At 38.0% G+C, this 25,603-nt stretch overlaps 2 protein-coding genes across 9 annotated transcripts in view; one reads left to right on the top strand and one right to left on the bottom strand.

Annotated features, from left to right (window-relative positions):
• The window catches only part of LOC119737342 (voltage-dependent L-type calcium channel subunit alpha-1D-like), a 68,330-nt gene extending 49,803 nt beyond the window's left edge, over positions 1-18,527 (top strand). For 6 of the 8 annotated variants that reach the window (XM_038211630.1, XM_038211628.1, XM_038211627.1 and 3 more), the window contains 10 exons: positions 61-162; positions 1,032-1,162; positions 1,829-1,948; positions 2,532-2,884; positions 3,979-4,182; positions 7,979-8,017; positions 9,582-9,590; positions 11,445-11,847; positions 13,527-13,892; positions 15,496-18,527. In XM_038211630.1, coding sequence (XP_038067558.1) covers positions 61-162; positions 1,032-1,162; positions 1,829-1,948; positions 2,532-2,884; positions 3,979-4,182; positions 7,979-8,017; positions 9,582-9,590; positions 11,445-11,847; positions 13,527-13,892; positions 15,496-15,882 — 2,114 coding nt within the window. In that variant the 3' untranslated portion in view covers positions 15,883-18,527. Of the gene's footprint in view, positions 1-60; positions 163-1,031; positions 1,163-1,828; positions 1,949-2,531; positions 2,885-3,978; positions 4,183-7,978; positions 8,018-9,581; positions 9,591-11,444; positions 12,121-13,526; positions 13,893-15,495 lie in introns of those variants that run through there. The other 2 variants (XM_038211631.1, XM_038211633.1) reach the window with 2 other exon arrangements.
• A 4,677-nt stretch (positions 18,528-23,204) lies between these two features.
• Positions 23,205-25,603, bottom strand: part of LOC119737340 (S-adenosylmethionine sensor upstream of mTORC1-like) — a 36,309-nt gene continuing 33,910 nt past the window's right edge. The window contains exon 7 of the mRNA XM_038211624.1: positions 23,205-24,992. Coding sequence (XP_038067552.1) covers positions 24,366-24,992 — 627 coding nt within the window. The 3' untranslated portion in view covers positions 23,205-24,365. The remainder of the gene's footprint in view (positions 24,993-25,603) is intronic.

Here is a 25,603-nt window from a genome sequence, read left to right as displayed (position 1 = left end):
CTATCATATTCTGGATTAGACTTGCATACAAGTCTAATTTTTGTCTTGTTTTACCCCCAGGTAACATAGACAAGGCTAATGATGAGCTGCGGCAAGTCATTAGGAAGATTTGGAAGCGGACGAGTACCAAGATGTTGGACCAAGTAGTTCCCCCGGCTGGAGGTAGAAACACTTGAAGACGATTTCTGACAGCATCTATTTCTGTTTTGTACCAGTGCTAAGAGGCATATAGTATCATTTGCATTTATCCCAAAAGTAACCCACCAAATTATTAACAAAAATCTTACTTGGATTAAACATTGCACTGGTGCTTAACACCCTGTGAAATTATTCCGTCTGGCTTGCTTTCATTTACGAGAAATCAAGAAATGTAGGTGATTTCCAAGCATCAATCAGTTGACTGATTTCTAAAATAGAGTGCTATGGACAAAATCGTTTCTCGTAATCAAAAGGTTGTGCTTGGTTTTTCACTGTTTTCTCGCAAAGAGTAATATCCACTGAGCTGAAACTTCAACAGGTTAGGTTTTGAACATTCCTCTTTGGATTTTGAGTGGCGTCATTATTTGGAAATGAACAAAACGCATGAAAAACAGAAATGATCCTACATGCCTTTAAAATAGCCTGGTCTTGTTTCAGATGAGTAACAAAGCCTAAATGCGGGCTTGCTGTTTGTGTTTGACCCATATTTGACATAGTTATTTTTTGTTGTAGTCTAGTTCACCACAATTCCTTCACTACTCAATCACAAGTGATCTTCTGACAAAGGCAATGCTTCAAGTTCATCCCCAGTATATTGTAACCGGACTTGTGAATGGTCTTTAGATTTACTTGTGTTGGCCTTGTGATAGATATGTGACAGACTCGACTACAAAACTGGTTAATTTACATCAACATCAGCTAATGGCGCTTTCAGTTATGTTTTTCCTTTAAACTTTTCACCGAGTACACACAGCTGACGTAAAGTCACGTTGAAGAAGTGATTTGCTGGAATGGTTTGTTGATGTTTTTATTTGTTGTTTTTGTTTCTTCAGCCGATGATGACGTGACAGTGGGCAAATTCTATGCAACCTTTCTGATTCAGGATTACTTCCGACGCTTTAAGAAACGCAAGCACGACCAGCTCAAGATGCAAGGCCATGAACAGGGCACGGTCGCTCTGCAGGTACACCCAGACTTGTCCCGTAGTTGTGGGGACTACGCATGAGTTGTCCCATGGTACTATGGGGACCGCAGACGCTGGGGGACAGCAGAAAGTCCCCATAACTCGGTCCTAATTAGCCCAACAACGAAAAACTTCCCCATAATGCTGTGACGGCCCGCCCACTCTCTCTCTGAAGAGTCCTATCCATTAAGCCACGGCCCACGATTGTTTAGGCCAATCACAGCTGTCGCTGTACAACCATGTGAAAAGTGGGCGGGGCTTATGGCCAAAATCTGGAACATTCCATTTATCTCACTCCATCACATCTTCTTCCTCAGAAGAATTGTCCAATAAATGACTGGATTATGTACAATGAATAAGTAACTCATCATTACATATAATAGCACTCGTACATATTCATACGATATACATATTCATTAGTGTATATACAAGTAATTTATATTTGTATAATTGTTCACTATGTCATGTTGCCTTAACACTTTGAGTACAGCATCAATTGCTGTAATTAAACAGAATAAAAACTATTGACATCTCTAGCAAGACCTATTGTTATATTTGGCATTAACCAGGTTGGATATAGACTTAAAACACACCATTACCTCATTTTTTTTAGTTGAAAGAATTTCCACACTAACAAACCCCTCCCCCTTTTCTTGTTTATTTCAGGCTGGTCTGCGAACGCTACAAGAGATAGGTCCCCAGATCAGGCGAGCCATCTCAGGCAACCTAGAAGACATGGATGATGAAGTCAGTGAAGCTGTGGAACTAGACGAACCATCACACAGGGTATGATGCTTCTTATATTATTTGTTACACCAAGTCAAAGACTTTTAACAAGAGTCTCTTGCAAGAAATTTGGTACATGTACAACGTGAGTCTCATGTAAGTTTTCTTTTGTTAAAATCATGTTCTGTGATGGTAGCCGATAGTATTTTTGGAGTTAAAAATGCTCATTGACTTTATATACATTGTTGGATATTGTTATCTTGCTTTTTGGTTGTTGAGTGAACATTCCTCAACATCAAGTTTGTCGGAATTCATGGAAACTTTTATGGTTGATTCTTAAATCTTTAACAGTCCCGAATCCTTCAATTTAATATTATTTTTTTCATACAAATGATCGAGTTAAGGTTAATCGATGTTTATCATAACATCAGAAAGGTCCTTACAGAAGTCCAATATGTTTCATGTATTTCTTCTTCTGAAATTGGTATTTTTGACAAATTCCTTGGGAAAAACTCTTAGCTCAAGATTTGAGCCAAGGACCCATTTTGACCGAACAACCTTTCGGTACTGACCCACAAATTTGAGCAAATCAATTTACAATAAGTGTGTATCGATGGATGTTATGTTATTTTTCCATTTTCAGCGGAGTCATTCGCTTTTTGGCAATATGCTCAACATGTACCACAATCGCCGCCAGTCCGCCCCCCAGACCAACGCCACCCACCCCCACAACATCCCCCTCGCCAACAACCTCGCAGTCTCTCCGTCCAACCAACATCGAAAACTCTCACCAGCAAACTCGTTGAATAGTTACAGCTACACGCCGCGTAGCCGGTCGCCGTACAGCATGTCGTCCGGTGGGGGGTCCTTCAGGGGTGGCAGACCCCCTACGGGGAACTCGCTACATATATCGTCACCCAACTCCACTGGTTTCTCGCCGGTCGGTGCCCAGCGGTACTCGCCCAACAACGTGACTGGTAGGAACCATCGACACAGGTGTGTAGATATTGTGTTGAACTCCAGCAGTGCCTGGGATTAATTAAACAAGAGAATTGGCCCTCTATGCAATACATGGACCGATTAAATCAACCCAGAGCTCCCTCTATTGGCCAAAGATGATAAGATCGTGTGACCATGTGTGTTCCCGATTTTATTGGCATTGCAACAGAAACAGACAGCATGTCCTTTCAATTTCATAAGTGATTTTTACCCCATTTATAGTTTTGAGTTTGTTTTTTGGTCCTAAATTTGTTGGCATTTCATGAGATTGTTGTACTGTTTATTCTGTTCACTCTGCGATGTCAAACATAATGTAGCTTATAAGTGCATAACTATATCTTCTCCGTATTCGTACATAACTCATAAAACATTCTTGTAGGCAAACACAGACAGTCTGGGATTTCATTTATTGCCAGTCTCCAATTAAACTATGAATGGTTACTCAAAGTAACTGGGATTGACTTGGGATTGACTTCAGATTGACTTGTGACTGACTTGTGACAGAGTTGTGACTGACTTGTGATTGACTTGTGAATGACCTCTGACTGACTTCTAATTGACTTGTGATGACTTGTGATTGACTTGTGATTGACTTGTGAATGACTTGTGGCTGACTTGTGATTGACTTGTGATTGACTTGTGAATGACATGTGACTGACTTGTGGCTGAGTTGTGATTGACTTGTGATTGACTTGTGAATGACATGTGACTGACTTGTGGCTGAGTTGTGATTGACTTGTGATTGACTTGTGAATGACATGTGACTGACTTGTGGCTGAGTTGTGATTGACTTGTGATTGACTTGTGAATGACATGTGACTGACTTGTGGCTGAGTTGTGATTGACTTGTGACTGACTTGTGATTGACTTGTGACTGACTTGTGATTACTTTGTGACTGACCTCTGACTGACTTCTAATTGACTTGTGATGACTTGTGATTGACTTGTGATTGACTTGTGAATGACTTGTGACTGACCTGTGATTCAATTGTGATAACTTGATGACTTGTGATGGCTTGTGGTGGGTGGCTTGTGAAGATTTGAGATTTCTTTGACTTCAACTGCAATACCTCCCCTTTTTGCATCCCCAGTTCTGGCCAGAGTCGTGAGGCCATGCAACCCTTACTCGCCGAAGAGGATCACCATCTAGAACAGCCGTACCGTAACGGTATCCATGGCGATGACCAGAACTATGGAACGTTAGGACAAGGAAGGCAAGAAGTAGAACATAACGCGGGAGACTCCAGAGAGCCGTACCAGGACCCTTACAGGGAACCCTACAGGGATTACAGTCGGTAAGAATAAAACTCTGCAGAAAAAAACAGAAAAAATATACTGTACTTCATTCTGTTTTATAAATTTATCTTTTCCAGTGCCAAAACTATAAGGATTCCTTGAAAATGCAAGTTGACCTTAAAAAAACGCTGTGATTTTATGGTAGTATACGACTTCTAGGTTTATGTGTTTGTGACATTTTTTCCCGACTTGCCTTATTCAGGGAAGGGGAATGGAGAAGTTCTGTGAAAAAAAAAAGCAACCAAAATATTTTACAATTTCAAAAATTGTGAAAATATTGCAAAATAATGGCCATCATGAAATGATAAGTTTCGACCCTTAACTTCCAGCCAATGAATCATGCATATTAATGTTGGGCGAAGACAGACACAGGAGTCATTTTATTAGTAAACATTTTATAAGATTGCGGATTGAAAGCCTGAAGAATGCTTTTTGGCAGAGAATTGAGGTGTTTTCAGTTTTAGAGGTTTGAGGAAAACTTGGAGTAATATGTAAAGCCAACCAAAGGAATCACTTGTTTTCCTTGGGTTGGGATTTGAAGCAGAGGAAGAGGCAATGAAATTGAATAGAACAAAAGTAAATGAAAGAATGAACTTGCATTATTGCTTAGACCTATTGAATTTTTTAACTTTCACTTAAGGAATCCACTGAAGAATGTTGATGTGGCAATTTCGGACAGATTCTGAATATTTTTCGGAAAAAATTGATTCATTCTGGGTAAAACTAGCTTCCATTTATGGAAATTTTGCCTCTCATACTTTTGGCTTTGAGACTAAATCATCAACAATTGAAGCTTAGTGCTTTGGTCGCCAAGTAGCATAATTTGTTTTTCTCCATAAACCTCAGACATCATCAACTGATTTCAGCTATTGGAAAAAATTGTGAGGTTTGCTTTATTTACGTCAATAATTTCATTAACAAGTCTTTTGTAAAGTTTTAAAAAATAAAAATAAAAATACTTGAAATACTGATGCAAAATTTGCAAATCCACAAAATTTCCCCTACAAATTTCATAATTTTCAAGTTTCCCTTTTTCAGATTTTTCTTGATGACATAAATTCCCTATATAGACCAATATTATTATGATTGCTTTTAAAAGGTTTCTTGGCATTCTAAATCGGGCAAAGTTTGCCTGTAAATTCGAGCAATTAGTCAGAAGAAAGAATTAATGATGTGTGTTTTAGTAGACCAATATACATTATAGATTTTGTGAATAGTTGTAGTTTGCTGGTTAGGTTGTGACTTTCTTACTATTGGTGTGTTATCGATTCTCTTTTAGCACTGATTAGATATTGCCTTAAAAATTACATTTTAAAATTTTATATGGAAAACAAATTGTGGGTTTGAAGACTTGTTATTTATTATTGTTTATACAACTGCAATATTTCTTTTGAGGAAAAAAATGTTGGTTTGAAAAACTCGTTATTTATTATTGAGAAAACCTTTTTTTTTTTGAAGCAGTTCTCGTCCTTTGCCTAACTTGAACATACTTGAACGTCAGATGAAATTTTGTGTTAGTCTCATTGCACTTTTTGATTTAGGTACTGCTAAAAAGTTCCATATTCGTCTGTTTTCTTGAGAGATTAAATATTTTAATGAAATGTTCAGAAGGCCTGAAGAAGTTGTTTGCATGATTGCAACAATTTCTGACAAAGTAAGGCTTGCATCATTTTAATCTTCAGAAACTAGTTATGGTTTGAAAGGTAAGTTGGAAATCCTTAAGCTTCTTTTCTTCATCACTCTCTTGAAATCATCATTTATATTGATATATCTCAATGGGTACCCAACGGGATGATTGAAATTTGTAATACTGACATCATTTATCTTCATGTCATTTGAAGAAGTCTTGTGTTTTGAAATTGTTTTCCAATTTTTAATGTATTCTGAATAAAGCTGCCTTGAAATATGACTGAAATTATTTACGGTCAGCGTAAAACAAATTATTTCTTAGTCCAGAAAAAAATAACAAAATTGTTTCCACCACAAAACATCAGCTTCCTTTGAAGCACAAAGAATATGCTAATTTACCATTGATGTTACTGCATAGTGTTAGATTGTGGTTAATTTAAAAAAAAATGGTATTAAAATATACCTAGGGGTTAGGGGAAACTAACGACCGAAAAAATATATATAGATAAATAAAAAGGAATGCTAAAAATACATTAGGTTCTGCAAAACTTTTTAATAAGTGTTCAGGCATTCACTGATAAAAATCACAAGGTTTGGACTTAATTTTCTAATGTAATTTTTACCCATGCGTTGGAGATTTTGGAATTGACGAAGACTATTGACTTCATAAACAAACACTGTTTTTATATTCCCATAAATCTCCCGAGCCCTCGTTACCCGAGGTGCTCATATGAACGTTCCCAACGCCTCGTCGGAAATCAAAATAAGACCGATTCAGATTTAATGAAAATTGGACTTGTTCAAGCAAACAGTGTGCCTTGGTGTTTGTTCAACCAGAATAATGTGTTGAGTTATCAAGCAATCTCTTAAAATGAGTTGTTTAATCAATCCTGTCTGAATAGGAAAGTGTAGAGAAAAATGTTAATCCTTCTGGAAAAATGACCACGGGCAAGAATGTGTTTGTTCAGCTTTTTTGTGGAACATAGAGTGCATTATTACATCCAGAAACAAAAATCGTGAGAATCTCAAATATTCCATTGATATGCGTAGCTCTTCAGTCTTCACTTATCTCGTGTCCTCAGAAATTGTCTGGGATATGCAAGTAATTCGAAGCACCGTGATTTAAAAAAAAATTGAAATCGATACGCAAAGTTGGTGTTTCTTTTATTTTGATTTACAATCAATTAAAAAGTCAAAACATGTATCAAGAAAAATCAAAAGCAGCTGGAAGTCATGTTACTGCTGTAATGCTATAAACATTTCTGATTGATGCAAATAACAATTCAACTGTAAGCAGTTTGAGTCAAAATAATTAGTTTCATATGTAATTTAAAACAACTCATTAGCACCCATACTATTGTCTTTAATACATTGCATTTATTCCTTGAAGAATTCATCGATCCGTAAAGTACATGGGTGGTTTTGGTAGTACAGGGAGTAACAGGCAGGGCAGTTCAGAGAAAGAATTAATAGGTTAATACATTCACATGTTACTTCAATCATTGTTTTAGTTCAGTTGTGTTGACATTGTTCAAAGAGAGAAAAAGTACTGTAATATATACAACAGCTCGCAAAAGAACAAAAAATATTAGGCCTTGCACGTGTCATTTTTAATAGGTGGAAAAACAACGTTTCAGGAAATCTTGGAAGGAACAGGGTCCTCAAATCACGTGGGTCTCGCCGGTATTGTTTCAGATGCTGCCAATTATTTGTTCTTCACTATCTAAAAAAGCCACTTTCCCCGTCAGCATTATCGCCAAGCTATAACTCTTCACTGAATCCGATCCGGAACCCCCCTTACTAAGAATGGAATCACCCAATTTCCTGGCAAGGATATTAAGCACAAAATTCAATACAACAACCCGACAATAAAGCTCATGTATCGAGGGAAGCCAGCGGCAAAATACTTACAATTGTAAACTGAATCTCGGTACCGCCCCTTCCGCAAAAAAAAAAAATTAATGACTTAAAAGTCTGAGAGCAGAGACTCGATTCACATAGCTTGGAGCGAATCACTGCTCACTAAGGCACCAAGTGAACGTATCTCAAGCATCGCGGGATGTTTTTTTGAGAAACACTGTCCTTTTCGTAAACACTTTTGGTCTCGACTGACGATGCTTGACACATCTTTTGTTGTTTTTTCCGTTAACAATTGGATGAGTTTAGTATACCAAAGAGTATCTTAAGGATTACCCGCAGACTCAGGTAAGACCGTTTGGTGCTTCTTACAAAATTAACAACTCACTCGCTTTTCCAGAAACCTCTTATTCTAACAGATAGCCAACTAACTGCAAATCTCACTTTCTTTCTTCTTTTGTTTTTGTTTTTGTTAGTTTATGTATTAGGTTTTAGTTATTGAGTTCTAAGGCTGCAAAACAAAACTTTTAAAATATGTAAATATTAGAAATCTTTGTATTAAATTCATTTCTTAAATTTCTTTTAATTTTTATTTTATTGTTTTGGTTTTGTTTTTATTTGTTTTTTTAGGAGGGTATTGTGAAACACCCCCCCAAAAAAAATATAAAATAAAAGATGAAACATAGATAAAATAGTTATAATTTATGTCACGAAAAGGTGTTAAAAACAGAAATCAATTTTGGTTTAACAATGAGATTTCTGAAGAATGTAAATTTCAATATCTTAGCAATATCACTGTTTATACTTTGGCCATAAGCTCAAAATCCTTTATCTAATCCGTACAGTCTGCTTATGTAAACGTGGTGCTTTCTCAAAAATATTGGTGTTTTTGTCAATCTTAATGTCAAATTTTACTTCTGGATGTATAGCCGCTGTTTCCAAAGATCAAGAAGTATTTTTTTGTAGATCTTTCAAAATCTCTGTTTACTTTTTTCGTCTTAACGATATTGTCAGTACCGGTCGGCAATTGCCATCATTTGTGTTCAGTGAAGCTACGTCCACTAAAAAAACATCAGAGCTTTTTGCTGATTCTGCGTTAGCTGTCAAGCCTTTGTGTAGATTTTGTCTTTTGTTTTCAACTCATCCTGGTTATCGATATCGTTTGTTAGCTTAACTAATATATTTGTACAGTTGTAACGTGGTCACTCTATGGACATTGTATGGAATATTGTATAGAACGCTGTGTGAGGGCGCTTTTGTTACGACAGCCATGTGATATAAAGAGCAGATGCACGTGAATTACACAGGGTGCGTGCTAGCAACTTTTTTACCACGTGTGCAATTCATGTACGAACCCGAGCATAGGTGCACAGCGGATAAAGCACTAGACCCTTACCGAATTCATCCCACTAGAGGGCGCTGTTTGTAAAGAATCCATTGTTATGCAGACAAAATTAGCTGTCTCAAGTACAGGCGCGGTTCTAGAGCCTATATTTTAGGGGGGCTAGCAGGGGTGCATCCAGAAATTTGTGCAGGGAGGCGTGCTGAAATGTAGACCGTTTTTTTTTCTCCGGACACTTGGCCTCCGATCATCAGGGGGGGGGGGGGGGCGTTGAACCCCGCCTTGTCAATTGGTTGTTATTTATAAATATATAAAGCTTCAGACAGGTTTGTATAATCATGAATTAATTTGATTGAATTAGAGAAATCCTGCAAATCATTGCCTTTGGAAATCTTCAAAGTTGGAAGGTTAACCAAGACTTATTTTTGTCACATTCAATGGATAAATATTGCCTTTTATAAACATACATAGCTTTATCTCAAATTTTACATTAGGGATTAAACTTTAATCCATTTCATTCCAAATGCTCAATGACAAATTAATTACTTTCTGTCTTATTGTAACATCCAGCATAATCAGGTAAGATGTAAAGAACCCATTCTGTGTTCATCCTGAGTCCCTGCTTATTTTACCTCACCACATGCAGGAACACAAACTCCTGCAACTACAGGATTCCTTTAATTGCAAATAACATTTCTGGCTCATATACCATGTGTACTACTCCTATATTCCCTCCAATTTCCTGATAAAATGTCCAAGCCCACTGACATCCCCATATTGTCCAATCCAGTCCAAACACGCACTTCGCTCAACCCCTAAACAGTCCCATCATGCCCCACCAACATCACTCGTAATTGTGTTTTTTTTTGTGAGTCCAAGAAATCCTATCAGATAATAATTTTTCATATTTTTTTTTCCGTACTGGTTGTTGTGATCCATTTAATCAAATAAAATGGTTGGAGACTGACAGTCAATCACATTATCATGACAGAGCCTGGAAGTATATCAGCGATGTGATTGGTTGATCACTTGTACTTTGTCAACCAATCAGATGTTCATAATGGACCATTTAAATAATACTGTATTCTGATTGGTAGCTCATGGGATTAACCAGTCAGTTACCCCCCACGATTTAACTTAATCCCTAGATTGCCTAGCTAACAGTTCAAGCATGCCCACAGCCATTATCAGTTTATCTCTCTGAGGTATTATAATCCTCCCAGTACTTAATCTGGATTAATTATGTATCTGAGGATTAATCTCAGTCAATCTCAAAATTAACAAAATATTGTTTGCATGATCGAAAACCTACATTTAGAGGGAAAATTTTTAAAAAGGAAGTTCTGTATGAAATCCTCACAATTTGGCATATCATTGTAACTAACAGTACACTTATGAACTTAAAATTTGTTACATTAGATTCAGTAAAAGAAATCTTTTGGTTTATCCATACATCTGGGTTTTTTTTACAATATCTTACTGACTAAAACTTTGTGAAATGGCGTTTTATTTCAATCGTTCCTGAATTCACAAAGTTTTATCTTTGTGAGTCAATCTTGTTGCTAGGAAAGTGTAGCTGTTTGAGATTTGTTTATTGAGGGTGACTGAGATATATTTGATGGTAAAATGCTTGTGAATAATTTTCACTTGAAGTTATCTCTTCAACTCTTTTGAAGATATCTTTAAAATATCCTTTGTGCAATATTACTCAGGAGCTGTGGTAAATGTCCTTTTTAATCTCCCTTCTTAACAAACAGTAGTCAGGTAGTAACACTTAACAGTAATCATGTGATATTTAATCCCTTGAACAATCCCCTAACATGGACAAATTTTGTGACAGGTTTTATTTTAGTGACTTGTTTGCTCTAAAGTTTGTGTACTAATGTTGAAATTAGACAGAATCAGTGGCACATTCAGAGAACCATATCATCCTAAAAAACAAAAACCAACATATAGCAGAGAAAAGAACAAACTTGTCAGGTCGTTTGCAAGCCCTCAGTCTGGTATCTTTAATGCTTTGGAGAATACAGACAAAAGCCAAATTTATCTCTGATGATTTTCCTCAAACTTGTAGCACAAAAAAACAAGATTCCACTGGGAGACTCCAAGTCTGCTGTTTCAAGCATTAATTAAGGTTGGCTACATGTATAAATTTTGGGGGTTCAAAGTAGCTAGGATAGTTCAACAAAAAATATGCTGTGACTTTCAATATTTCTGTTGTTAATGGACACAAAGGGAAACTGTAGATATTTCTAACAATAAGTCCTGTGACAGAAATTGTTAACTTGAGACTTTGTTGATCTTATCTAGAGCATTGCCTATTTTGTGGAACTCTGTTGGAATTCTGACTTTGCCACTGGCTCTGGAGTAAAAAGATGAATTTTTGATCAGAAACTAATTTATAGTTTTTCTCTGATTCACTCCCTTTCTCAGAGAGCCGCCTCCTACGCTAACTACCGAGTGTTACGACGAGGATGACGATGATGAAGACGATGATGGTGATACTTCTTCCGAGAACTCCCACCCACCCACCTCGCCCCTCCTGAGCCACGAACACACCCCGTCACCTTCCCGTAGCTCCTCCGGCTCGCGTAGTATCTCCGCCTCTCCCCACACCTCCTCTGAGTTCCCGACTTCCTCCCACTACCCTGGCGATGAGTCAAGTCTTCCAAGCGGGGAATGCGACAGCGTCGCTAACTATCCCATGAATCGTAAGGTGCCGGCGTTGACGCACAGGACCTCAGGCTCCTCGCTGCTGTCCTGCGTGGGTAAACCGGAGCCACGTCTGGCTTCGGAGAGAAAGACGGCTGTGCCATTGAAGCTTGCTCAGGCACAGGTAAAGAGATGAAACGGATGCCTTCTCCATCACCTCATTGTCTTAGTATCGGTCTGTTGTACTCTCTAGAATCTTGGATCCTTCCATCAGACCTTCAAACCATCCTTGTCATCTGCAGTTTATCCCAACCCTTCTTTTCTTTCTCATTTATCTTGAACTCAGTGTATATATTTCTGCTTCGAATCATTAATATATACCTTTTTTTTTTTAATTGAGTTGTAAATACGTTATTATTTCCGGCTGTGTTTTGTATAGTAGTTTGCAAAATGTAAAAGAAATTAATTTTATGCCGATCGGGTCACAACATGGGAACATCATGCTTGACAATTTGGCAGAAGCTTGTGGACATGCCTTGTGAAATGACTATTTCTGAAAGAGCAATTTCTCTGAGAAGAACAAGAAGGTGCAGAGAACAATTTTCCCAAGTTATTCACTTTACAAGATAACTCTGCAAACTTCTCCATCATCCATAGCTTAAAGGCTTGTAGGATTACTTGCTTTTCGTACATTTTGATCGTTTCCAAAAATAACACCACTCAAAATCCAAGGAAGAATGTTAATACCTAACCTGTTGAAGTTTGAGCTCAGTGGATATTACACTTTTTGAGAAAACGGTAAAAAAAAACATGCTCAACCTTTTGATCACGTAACATGATTTCGTCAATAGAACTCTTTATTTAAAAAAATCAGTCAATTGACTGATCGTTGGAAATCACCTACACTTTCATTTCTTTAAATAAGAGCAAGCCAGACGGAATAATTTCATTGGGTTTTTAGCACCAGTACGATCTTTAACGAAAGTAAGCTTTTTGATAATAATTCAGTAGGTTACTATTGAGCTAAATGCAAATGATCCTATATGCCTTTACATCTCATTTAACACTTAGCAGTTAGCACGATCAACTCTTTATCAACATGGAGGGTTGCTAGTTCCATGGGTATATTTTTATGGACACAAAACCATTTGGCAAAATGCCGCAAATTTTTGCAAAATCAGGTGTGACATTTGGAATGTTTGATGAATTGCGTAAAATAAACAAACAGTGTAGCATGTGGGCCTATCCATATACGGTTATTTTTTGTATCTCATTAATTTTGATCATTTGTATAGATGTTGCAGTCGGTAATTTTTAAATTTGGAATGCTCTTCAGTACTTATTTATAAACAATTTAAGAAAAAAAGTCTGCATGCCAATATTGTGTCAAATTCCAGCAAACATTGTTGTATAAGAAATCGATGCTCATTGTGGTTTTTGGGGGAACTACATCAAGAAATGTACTGATCAAATGATAATTCTTCTGTTTATTTTGCCCATAATTTTTCTCTTGGTATGTGATCCAGTAGTAGACTGTTGTAATGATTCTCGTAATCGCTTCCCATTCTCTCATTGTACCAATTGATGTCCTTTCTTTTCCACCCATTTCAACTTTACATTTCATGATTTTATAAATTGACGTAAAGTTTGAAAGTTTAGTGTTTCACTTCTTGCCAAACATCTCGTTATTACAGCAAATCAGAACATGCATGATGTTCATACATCCTAGTTATTGATTTTTCACTCTTCGTTTCTATGGTAAATAGATTATTTAATTGTAAACCACACGGCTACTTTTAATCTCTTTTGTTTCTGATACGTATATAAGACTACTGTACTAGAAGTACATTTGTCCACAAACAGGTCATGGCCGTCGCTGGGATGACTCCGCAGGGCAAACCACGCGACGATGGCCGCCCGCGTTTATGGTTGACGCCACCGTCCTCCCCACGCCGCGTCCGCTCCTCCTATCACACCCCTACTCCGCCCCGTAGCCGGGCTCGGGCTGGGGACACGCTCATGCCGACGGATAACAATAACACCAAGGAGCCCCTGGCGTTGCGACATTCCACTGGCGAGATAGGCACCTCGCGAGATCCCTCCACTGCGTTCTTCAAAGCGTTGACCAAACCCAAGGTTCGTCAGCCGCTGATACCAAAAGGTCCGAAGTCAGCATCCTCTCAACTGCCCGACAACGTGGAAGGGAGTGCCGAGAGTCTAGTTGCCCAGGTAACATCATTCTTCTTTTAATTAACTTCCAGTTTTCTTAACACTAACACCCTAACCAGGGCTCAATTTTTCGAAGTTGCCGCGCCAAATTTTTCAAAAATGCTTAGCAAATGTATGAGGCAAATTCAGCTGGTAACCAGTCTCAATCAATGTACTTGGCATGACTTTTTGGCTGGTAATCTGTTTTGCGCTAAGCCAATATTTCTGTGCTGAGCTTATTTCTGCACTTGACAGCTGCATGAAATAGCCACAGGTGTTTTCAAACGCTATTAAAAAACAGGTGTCTAATTCAATTAAGCATGCTGAGGAATTGTCATCATCCAGACGGGACTAAAACTTACATAATATGCATGACTTCATTTGTGTGAATCATAATGAAACAATTGTGACTACTAAGTCAAAACTGAAAATTCCCATCTGAATATGTATCATACAACACATGCATGAAACCATTGGAGTGAATCTTAAACAGCAGAGTTTGACATCTCATTTAATAATAAAAACATAAAAATCATAAAATATTTCTGTATAATTTTATCTGGATGCAAAGTTTTGTTTCACAGAAGCTTCCACCAAGTAATATTGATCAAATCATACTCATTTCAATGCACTTCTGTTGTTTGTCATATTTCCGCTGATAACTCTTAATGACATTGCATCTACTGAAGAGTGAAACAGCTCAATGCTGTAACTTTTGTAAGACGCTCATGTCATTGTTGGACAAATTAGACGGCAAAACGCTAACCGCACTGCTTTTTAAATTTTCAGCGTCTAACCCGTCATCTTCAAGATTGATCTGTCAGGTTTGTGGTTTGTCGTTACTGCAAACAGCACGACGTCACTCAAGACAAAGCATGAATATGCATTATTATGCAAATTTATACATAGAAACCTGTTCTTATTGGTTACATTATGCATATCTGATTGCTAACTTTAGAGAAACAAGTCATGCGATTGGTCACGTGATGGCAGAATTTCTCTTTGACTTTTGTATTTTTCTGTTGCAATCTTTTTCAGATGTCATGTAGAACTGTAATTTCTTGATATTTTAGGTGTCTCAAATTTCCTAAGTAGCTATGACTATTGAACAGAAAAAGTAATCGTTGACTTACATTTTGCACGTACTGACCAACATAGGCCTTTGCACATGATATTAACTAAGTCATTAATGTGTCCAGTTCTTGCATAAATTCAGCATTTAAGTAAACTTTGCATGAAACATTATCTGCACGCCACTTCCAGTTTCAAATTCTGAAGAATTTTTCCAAGTTGATTGCAGTGTTAATGAACTAATAAAACAGATGGACGGATATAATTTTGGTATGTGAAAGAAGCAAACATAAAAACTACAAATCAAAATTTGAATCGAGCAAAATTGTTCTTTAATTCCTGCAGAATTAGAATTTTCTTTAAAACTATATTCTGATGTTTGTGGAATCCTGATTCTGTTTATCTTTCTTTAATAACTCTCTCTATCTCTGTGTTATAAAAAGATAAAATCAATCTGAGATGTCAATGCCTCAAATATTTTTGTTTTCTTTCTATCTTGCTGGTCTGATGATTTCACATTAATGGTCACTGTTTTCGTTGCCTTTCGTCTTAGGTCTTGGAGGAGGAAGGTATCTCCCCTATCCACGATCGCGACCTGATCAGCACAGTAGAGCGCGAGCTTGCCGAGGCCTGCAATATGAGCCAATCAGAGATGGACGAGGCTGCCCACAGACTGATCCAAGCTAATCAAGGGGAGACCCCCCTCCCTTACTTTGACCATCTCGGCGGTTACGAACTGCAGGATTACACGCAGCGCTCCTCGCCACACGAACGCGACCAGTCCCACGAGGGCAGGCTTCGTCGGAACAGTGACAGTAGCGATCCGGAGAACGACGACAATCTGAATAATGACACTGAAGATGATGATGAGGATAGTGATGATGCCACGCCCAAACCTAAAGACTCCGCAGGAGATATGGTTTACGTAACGACTCTATAGCAGGCTTGGCGTTTTATTCCACGCACTGCTGACCTGATGTATCATACTTCTTAGATGATTCCTGTATCTGATGGACCCTCTTTTATAAATGCAACTGTTTTTTTTATTGGACTAAGACTTGGAGTTTATTGAGTTTGGAGGAGAGATTGTTTATCGGCATGTAGAGGTCTCGTCTTCACAACCTAGTCCGTCATGTTTGTTGTTTCTTCCTCTACATCAGTACATTGTGTCAACTCTTCATAAAAACACCGTCACTAGGTTTGCTTTCCTGTTTAGCCATCACGCATGAAGCAGTCAAATTTGTTTATTTCGTGGCAACTTCAGCTGCTTAAGCTGAGACAACTTCAATTTGTGGATGTCACATGGATTAGATGTTCTTGCCGATGCGCTCAGGTTGTCACCATGGTTACAGGTAGTTATCCCCAACAGTGACATTGCATTTGAAATTCACCAAGTTTCTTGCACGGCCACATTTAGGATCCCGTGAATGCAGAACAGTACACTCAGCAATGGTCCACCACACCCCCATGTCTGTCGATCTCTATCAACCGCATGGGGTTTTTTGCTTGTGCAATTAAAGCAGACACTGTCTTCTCTCAAACAGATTCTTGGCAAAATATTTAATCTGTGATTTCATTACCGTTAAAGTGTTCCTTGCTCGTTGCATTAAGAAGGGGAATGAAACTTCATTACTGAGTGAAGATTTGGAAACACCACTGTACCGTGAGGACATTTTTACAAGAGTGATTGAAAAGACTAACGCTCAAAGCATTTATTAATGAAATTGGCCATGTTGTGTTTTGTTTGATATCATTGGCTCGTTTTGACGAAACCATTTCAAACCACTGTAATGGACAACATAAGCCTGGTATCACGGTTGAACTTGTTTGTGTTTGCAACTTTTTAAAGTTATAAATTTATCGGTTTCACTCCATAACCAAAATGACTGTGCATGCCACACTTGCCTGGATCAGGCCCAGCATAAATGAATTAACTGTATTTATCACTGTTTTGTTTACTTTTTTCACACTTCACTATCAACGCTAATCTATTTCAAATGCTGGTGGTTTTAATCAGCACACTTATACACTGGTGCCTACATGCAGTGGTCATTCCACATTATTTGCTGTGTGTAACAAACAAAAATATTATGAGTATTTTATAAGTGATGACATTGGCATGGTTTACTGTGACTGTTGTAGTTACCTCTCCATATATACCTGATTCCCATAGATAATAGCTCTAGGGCTTTGCATGAAGTATTTAAACCATTTTGTTCAGTAGAGGGGGCCCAGTTTTGTGTATTGCCATAGAAACAGCGCCATCTTGGATCCATATTAAGACATGTAATTAATTGGAAATTAATGCGATATCCAAACCCGCATTTTGTCAACCGCTACGGGTGTATGCTGCAGTATACCAGCGACAAAACCAGCTGATTCGGACCTTTTACGCAGATGTAAACCTACTATTCACCTACCTACAACCCTGGCCAATTCTCGCTGGGACCCCAACCCCCCGGCCCCCGTTCAGTGTCTCATTGCGCGGTGTGTGCTCCATCAGCTGGAGAGAACAACATTGACCGGGGGAGTGGGTGACCGTGGCAGGCTCAGGAAGTGTCCCCAACCAGTTAGGCCGGGATTGTAGATCCAAGATGGTGTTGTAAAGTGGACCCCAACTATATGGTGTGACCCATATGCAACAAAGTTTATTTCATGGCAAAGATACGCTGTAGATTTCTGTTGGGCCACTATTTTTGGCACATTCTGCTCTTTTCATTTGAAGTACACAAGGACCTCCTCAGAACACCAGATTGCGTAGGAGTTGTCTCAATAATCCTGGAAACGTTGTGAAATTAATGTTGCATCATAGAGAACGGAACAGATTTCATCATAGTATCCCAGAGTTCCTTCAGACTTTCGATTAGTCAAAATGAACCCTATCCGTGAAATTCTCCGGCCAATTTTTCTGGAATTATTTTCAAGATGACTCCTTCGCAGCGCCATGTAATTGACTCTTGCAATATCACGTGCTTGACTTAAAAGATAAATTTACTCCCAATGTCAGTCCGTAGTGCTTCCCCAAACATCAAGTCTAGTAAGTGTCTCCAAGATGTTTCCAAGAAGTACCTCACGTTGAGCCATGTGTATCAAACTCAGCAATCATCAGGTCACGTCCAAGTTCAGACATTTTGGCCGTAACTTGGATTCATTGCCAAAGATATGCTTATTTATAACAAAACAAGAAAAAAAACCAGTCAATTTTGGCACTTAATTGTTTCTTGCGCTGACTAAAATTAATTTTTTTATCAGCAATAATCTGAATTTTTTTTGGAGTTGATGTTGCACAAGTTGGCACAGTGGTAATGCTTTCACTCGTCACGCAAATTAAGCTAGGAGAGTCCTGATCTTTTCTGTTATGCATTCCTGTGTTTCGTTCTATTAAAAACGCTCATTTATTGTTGTCTGACTGTTTGGGTCAATGAAATTACTTCTTTTTAATTTTACTCCATATAGAACCTGAAGACTAACCATATTTGTTTTGTAAGAATATCGTGTTGCAAATTTTGTTTGGATAAGGGGATAGTACAAAAGATGAAACAGTTTGAACGTATTTCACACCTCTTCTAGAATGTGGCTATGGTATACAATTTGCACACAAATACCGCGCCGTGGAAATAGTACTTTGGTTGCTAATGGTATAGTACTTTGGTTGCTATGCGCATAGTACTTTTGGCCGTGCACAGAAAGATAGCAAAATTAGAAAGTAGCATGTGACTCGCTCTCGGCCAATCAAGACACAGAATCTGTGGGTGAGGTGTTATAATAACAAATATACCCGTAAGCTCGCTCTATTTATGTGCAATAGTTTCTTCATGTGGTGTACTTTTTTATCAGTTTTTTGTTCACTGTATTTTCTCTGTTTTCAAGCTGTCGTGAAAAGTAATACAGCCATTGTATCTAACCCGATTCTTGCCAAAGCTAACATTACTGAAAAGCTGGATTGAATTGAATGTTCAGAATAGGCTTAGATTTCGCATCAAAGGATTCGTGAGCATTTGAATTCAATATCCTTTCCCCTGAAGCGAAACTGAAAATATCGATTTTGTGCAATCTCAAATAAAAGTATCAAGTTACAGTGAATGGTTACAGTTTTTAACAAAAGGTATTGGATATAAGCTTGGGAGTGTGCAGTTTTTTCTTAGTGTTTTTTTTTTTTTTAATAGTTTGTGATGTTTGCTTTCGAATATATAAAAGGATCTTGTCTGAAAAGGCATTCATCTGCAGCAATTTGCATCAGACACCCAAAAAACTGTCAACCGCCATGTGTAAGATATTTTAGTAGTTTCGCATTGTGATTTGGTTAAGTTCAGCATGTAACAGTGAAAACCTAGGCTTAACAGAATGCAGTGGGCACTTCTCATGAAAATGTACCCTTTTAGGCGTGAGATTATGGCTGAACTTTTGTTTGTAGTAACGATTCCTGTATTTACATGAGTATGCCATGTCTTCTGTGAAGAAAGAAAACGTTTCAGTTGGTTCGTGTCTGACAAATAAGTGCCCATTCGATGTTCAAATTAACCCCAAAGTACATGTGGTATTATATATATTCCTATTATGTACTCAATCTTGTACCATAGTATGCAGGGGTATGTAAAAAAAATAACAACAAAGTTCAAAACAATCAGTGATTGTACGATATTTGTTTTAAATTTTTCAGGTCTGTTAATGTTTGCCAAGAGCTGGACTCAACATTACGAATGTGATTTTTTATTTATTTATTTCTTTTCTTCGAAGTGTGAGAATGGATGGCTTAATTGAAATGCCTACAACTTGGAAGGTTGTATGCCACTAAGTGCCCAAAGTCGCAACTATTTATTTAACGTAAAAAAAAAAAATCAGGCATTTCTTCTCAAGCTAATGTACAGGGGAGTTTTAATATAAAAACATATATCATTATAATCTCTGAAATGTTTTGTCTGTGTGTTAATATGCTCAAATCAACTCATAATTTCAATCATGTGACTGTATTTTGACAGTGCATGCTGAATGTTCATATTTGTTTTTAAAAATGTACATTAAAGTTTAATTGTGGAACAAAAGCCTTAATAACTGAAAAGGGCAGGCCCTAAAATGAAACTTGTTCCCCATGGTGCCCTGATATTCCCCCTCCCCTCCCCGATTATTTGAGATTAAGAAAGACTGCTGTTAGGAAATATTCCCACTTTGAAGTGTCCCTGAAAAGAAAAAAAAATTGGAAAAAAAATTGCACCTTCCAGTTTTCTTCCCCTGTCAGTTGTTTTGCCTACTTTATTTGTCGTGAGTTCTCCACTATGCACTTGTCCTATATAAACTAAAATATTGGCAAAAATAATACTAAAAAAACACTGAAATGCACACTTTTGAAAGTCATGTTTTTGTTTTTGTTGATCAAGTTCACATTAAGTTCACACAAGGATATAGGCCATGCTAATTTATTTCACCTCAAAAGGTATTTTTGTTAAAAAATTTTTAATATTGACTTGTTGTCCTTACCCAACCTTCAAATAAGCCGGGCGTTACTATTAAATGAAAAGAATGAAAGAGAGAAATAGGGTTGTCAAGTTTGTGTGTTTGAAATTTCAGGGCATGCTAAAGAAATCTTATGCATGTTGCTTGCCTTTTTCACATCTAACTTCTGCAGTTTTGCTTGAGTCGATTTGCATAACACAAATTCTGTAATGGTTGTTATATTTGTCTTTCACGCTCACAGCTGGCTTTAGACATCACATGCCAAATGAAGTATATGAGCATATTTGAATCGGCCAATGAAATCGTACGAGCTGTGCTCCAGTGGGCATGTCGCTTTTAAGTGCTTTTGATTGGACGCCTGTGAATCATATCTGGTTTACATTTTGCGTCCGTGCACATATGTAAATACGAATACCAAATACAGTATTTTTTCGTAAAATGCACAGACTATTTCAAACAAATCTAGTGACATTCAAACAGAGCCTCTCGTTATCGGAATGTACAAATATTCATTTCACATCTTGGCCGATCAATATTTACAAATCTTATCAGTTCTATTCAATTGTATAAGAAAGTACTTTTTTTCTGACAAGTGTCATTCTTTGAGAGACGAAGGTATTTATATATTATTTATTACAACGTAGATTTTATATATAGTAGGCAATATTGCGTAGATGGTCTTTACATATCCTTGTAATATAGTTCATGGATTGTTTCAATAAAAAATGAGATATAATAAAAACGTCTTTTTTTATGTCGCGTGATCAAATTGACTGATTTATTTCTCCCTGAACTTTTGTTTCTGATGACTAAATATATTTTAGTTGATTTGCTGTTTTTGGTGTAAAAAGATTTTGACAGTTTGGTTTGGAAAAGGTTTTTTTTGGGGGGGGGGGAGAGGGGGATAATGAGTTGTTACTTTTGGTTGAGTTTTATTTTTATTACATTATTTAATGGAAATTCAATATTGGGTTTTGTCCTTCGACGTATTTTTTATACACTGTATATTCAGTGTTGTCCCCAGTGATTACTTGATCAGACGTCTTACCACTCGACCACCGAGATTGCCGAGATAGGCTTGCTGGTTGGAATCTAATATAGCAGCGGGTTAAATTAAAATTGTTGGTCATTTGCGCTTGCAAATAAACTATAAACTCGCCTTCAAAAACCCAATAATAAAAATCACCTGCAAATGTTTGTTTCCAGGCTGCCAGTAGGGAGTCAATTTATCCTTGGATAAAATTCCCCAATCATTCCGCTTCAAAATGGAGAAAGAACAAAAACAGGTTAGTGGTAATATGCTTGACACGTAAATGTCAACGCGCTTACTTTTTTTGTTGTTGGCATATTTATATAGATGCGCAACAAAACTTGCCGGTATGTAAATTGGTGTTAAGGGTCAACGCGAGTAAAACCAATAAATGACACGGGAATGTTTCCATGTTACAAATGCGAGAGTAATACAATTTTATTCTTTGCTTTCAAAATCTTTATGATGTGCTACTACATGTATAAGGCTTTTCACCAAAGCTGACAGATTGCAGTATGAACTTAGTTAAATTTACAGTTGACTAGGGGGCTCCACAGTTTAAGAAAACAAATGTTCATGACCCCCTAGGACGGTGTGTTTTGGTGAATGGGGAGATGCTGGAGTGGTCAAGGATAATTAAACAATCTTCTTGATCTCAAATTCCTGTAAGCACTTGATGAACACCCCTCCCCTTTACAAAGTACAAGTCGGCACTTTTATTCTTTGTCCTACTTTTTAATTAGTGCTGCAGCCAAGGAATTCAGATGCATCCTTAAACTAGTTAGGCCACAAAAAAAAGTCTCCTGTTTCTGGTATGGAGCTTGCCCAAAAAGTGGTGCGGCGACGCGGCTTTTTTTTTTTTTACCTGATTTTTTGGCTTCAAATGTCGGCTGATGACTGCAAATGGTGCCCGACTAAACTTAGTGCAAATATATGGGAGTCCAGAGAGGCCACATTAAGCTTATTCTCGACCATAACCCAATCTAAAAAACACGTTAAAATTGTGCAGCAGCAGGATTCCAGTCAAACCAGTGAGTTTGGCGGTTTTGAGACATCATCTTTCATTGAAAAAAAAAACGTTTTCATTTTGCCGACGCGCATGGCTACGGCGACGCGCGCGCATACCAGAAACCGGAGACTCTTTTTTTTTTGGCCTTACCAGAAAATTAGTCTTTTAGCACCTATTAGACCCTTATTACAAAATCTATCAGACCATATTATCATAGTTGTTATAAAATTTGAGTTATTCTCCTTCTTTTGGTACAAGATTCTTTGGTTTGAGCTAAGAGAAAGTAAAATCTGCATTCAAATTTTATGAGCAATATCCATAAGTAAATTGGAGGCAACTTTAATCAGCTAAAGCAGCCCCTGTGAAGAAAAGTACATTTTTGAAACAAATTATTATTACTTTCTCAGAATATTACAAGTAATTAAATGTTGAAAGTCATTTTCTTCCTGGAGATAGCCTGGAACAATTTGCCTATAAATTGCTTCAGGTGACATCGCCCTAAGAACTGCGAGTCAAAACAAAAGAAATTCATCATGAACAACCAGATGATAGGTTTTAATATTTGGCACAGATATAGTTCTCAAAGCACCAGGATTATTTCTTTTTTTTTCAATTTGTTTTCAAATGCACAATGAATTCTATAACAAATAGATGAAATATATATTAATCCCCATTAATAAAAGCTGTAGCTAATTTCAAATCTATTTCAGAGTTGATACAACACAATGAAGAACAACCAACAAGGCTGTTGCAAGACCGACAGCATTTCTAAAAACCTCGACTTCACTTACTCCACTGGCTTTTGCCTCTAGCTTCTGAACCACTTGTAGGCTTTGGAACCACTTGTAGGCTTTGGAACCAACATGGAAAAATTTACAAACTTTGCCCTTAACCAGATCACGTCAGATGACGTGTATACACGCAAAGATTTTGCGGTGTTCGAAAGGGATGACGGATATACACACAACGGGCGAGGCCAGAAATATCTGTCTGCAACCCACTCGCAGCGAGCGAGGCCGGAAATATATCAGGGTGTATGTGCTACCCGCAGATGACGGCCTGAACCCGTCTGGCATTGAGGTTCGTGAAAACAAATCCTGCACCTGGGTCCGGTCAATGTCAAAATAATCCCGGCGCGAACTGGTTAAAAAGAATAACTCCCAAGGGTGTGTGAAAAATCACATTAAATTGGAGGATTCAGGTTTGTTAAAATTAACTTCCCAAAATTTGAATGGATTTTCCATTTTAGAAAGAAAACATGAGCTCTGTTCACCCACTTTTAGACTTATTTGGTTGCCGCTACATGTCCCTGCCCTCCTCTACTGAGCTCCACAGAGTTACTTTGCAAATCTGATTTCCGGTGTAGTGTGATATTTGGACTTGATGACATACAGACTCAGTTGTATTGCACATGCTTATGTGAAGATAGTTCAGGCAGTGACTGGTGACATGTGAGGGTTAGAGTCCATATAAGGTAAAAGAGACCCGATTTCATAGGGAGTCCAAATTTTATATGACACCAGCAAGCAGAGCACAGCTGTTTTCTGTGATGGAAATGCCAAAACTTAAAGGGACTTTCCATTCCAGGAAGAAAACACTCTCTTTTGTTCACTTATCTCTGCAATTTTGGAAACAATTTTCTGGAAGAGCCTTTGTGTCATAGGGCCTCTTGTGGGACATGCAGTGGGTACAGAGGGTGTTGCTTGGACAAGTTTTTCAGTAAGTTTTGCACTGATTATTAAGAAAGGGTAAACAGAGGTGAGTAAGTAAATGGAGCCAAGTCATCTGTGATGAAATATAACATTTGATGTTCTTGCAGCAGAAAAGGGGCCCATAAGCCAGTAGCTCCAAACTTAAAGACCTGAAGTCAACAAGGCAGAGCCCGAAGCTGGAAAGGAAGCCAAGGTTTCAGAAATATCCCAAGGTTCAAAGGTCACTGAGAATCTTGCCACCACTCCTCAGAACTATCATCGCATATCACGTTCTCTTCCTCATCCTCCGATGTGAAATGATTTCCCGCTCCGCCAGGTAACTCCAAGAAACCGTCCGAGATCACACGGTCCTCTTCCCCTGTTCGTTGGTAGTTCTCATCAAACACGCTCTCTTCAAGATCCTCGTTGAAGTCTTGGGGTATGTACAGCAAGTCCGGTCCGGCATCGCTCATGGCAAGAGACAGCTCCTGGGAGACTTTCCTGAAGGCCATGTAATGAAGGTGAGTGTCCTTGACGTAGAGCCAGCGTCGGAACCCCAGACTCTCCACGGCTCTCCTCCAGCTCTTGATCATGGCAGCGTTGCGGTTCTGATGCGAGGAATCCGGCGTGATGATCAACAGCAAACCGTTGAGTTGCAGCAGCTGATGGGCCTTCTGGCAGCAGATCCAGCGTTGGTACGGGGAGGGGAAGTAGGAGAGAAGAAGAGAGAAGACGACCACGTGAAACGTCTCACGTGGTAGCGTCTCTACGGGGCTCTTCAACGTTCTCAGATACGTGTCCACAGTGTCTGGCGCGCATTCTAAAGATGGCTGGAGTTGCAAATTCAAGAAATCGCACTTGTGTACACTCTGGAGGCAACAGTAAAGAAAGAAAAAAAAACGGAAATATTAAAAAAGACATTTAAGTTTTATGATATATACTGGAAATAAACGTTGGTTTGACAACACTGGTATACTAGAAATCTAATAAAATTGATAATTGGCTTCTGACTAGCGCCCCTTGAACAAAGACATTGACAAAGTGGAGAACTGCCAACATAGGGCTGGATAGCTCAGTTGGTGGAGCACCGGAACGGCAATCCTGAGGTCACAGGTTCAAACCTTGCTCCAGTCAATTTCTTCGTTCAACTTTTAAATTTTGTTTTTAATCAACATTACAAACTCTTTTCTTGATATAACAGACCCTGGAACAAAATCACTCTATCATTATGCTGCATTTTTGTAACATCCTATCTGATTTTAAAATAAAAAATTAACTATTGCAAAATCAGAATTACAAATCTTCTCTGTTTTCTCTACGATTGTACAAAAACTGCAAGTTTTAGATTATTTGCCAGTGGCTCCATATGCATAGACTTGTGTACAGCTATTTTTTTTTCTTTATTAATTAAAGGTAGACTGGACCATTTGTCAGTTGTGTATTTTTTTCGTTTGAAGCAACAAAATTGCTCAGAATCTAA

Source organism: Patiria miniata, unplaced genomic scaffold (assembly GCF_015706575.1).
Source record: "Patiria miniata isolate m_02_andy unplaced genomic scaffold, ASM1570657v1 HiC_scaffold_3, whole genome shotgun sequence".
In the NCBI taxonomy this organism is placed as follows: domain Eukaryota; kingdom Metazoa; phylum Echinodermata; class Asteroidea; order Valvatida; family Asterinidae; genus Patiria; species Patiria miniata.
This window is presented reverse-complemented; position numbering and strand designations above follow the sequence as displayed.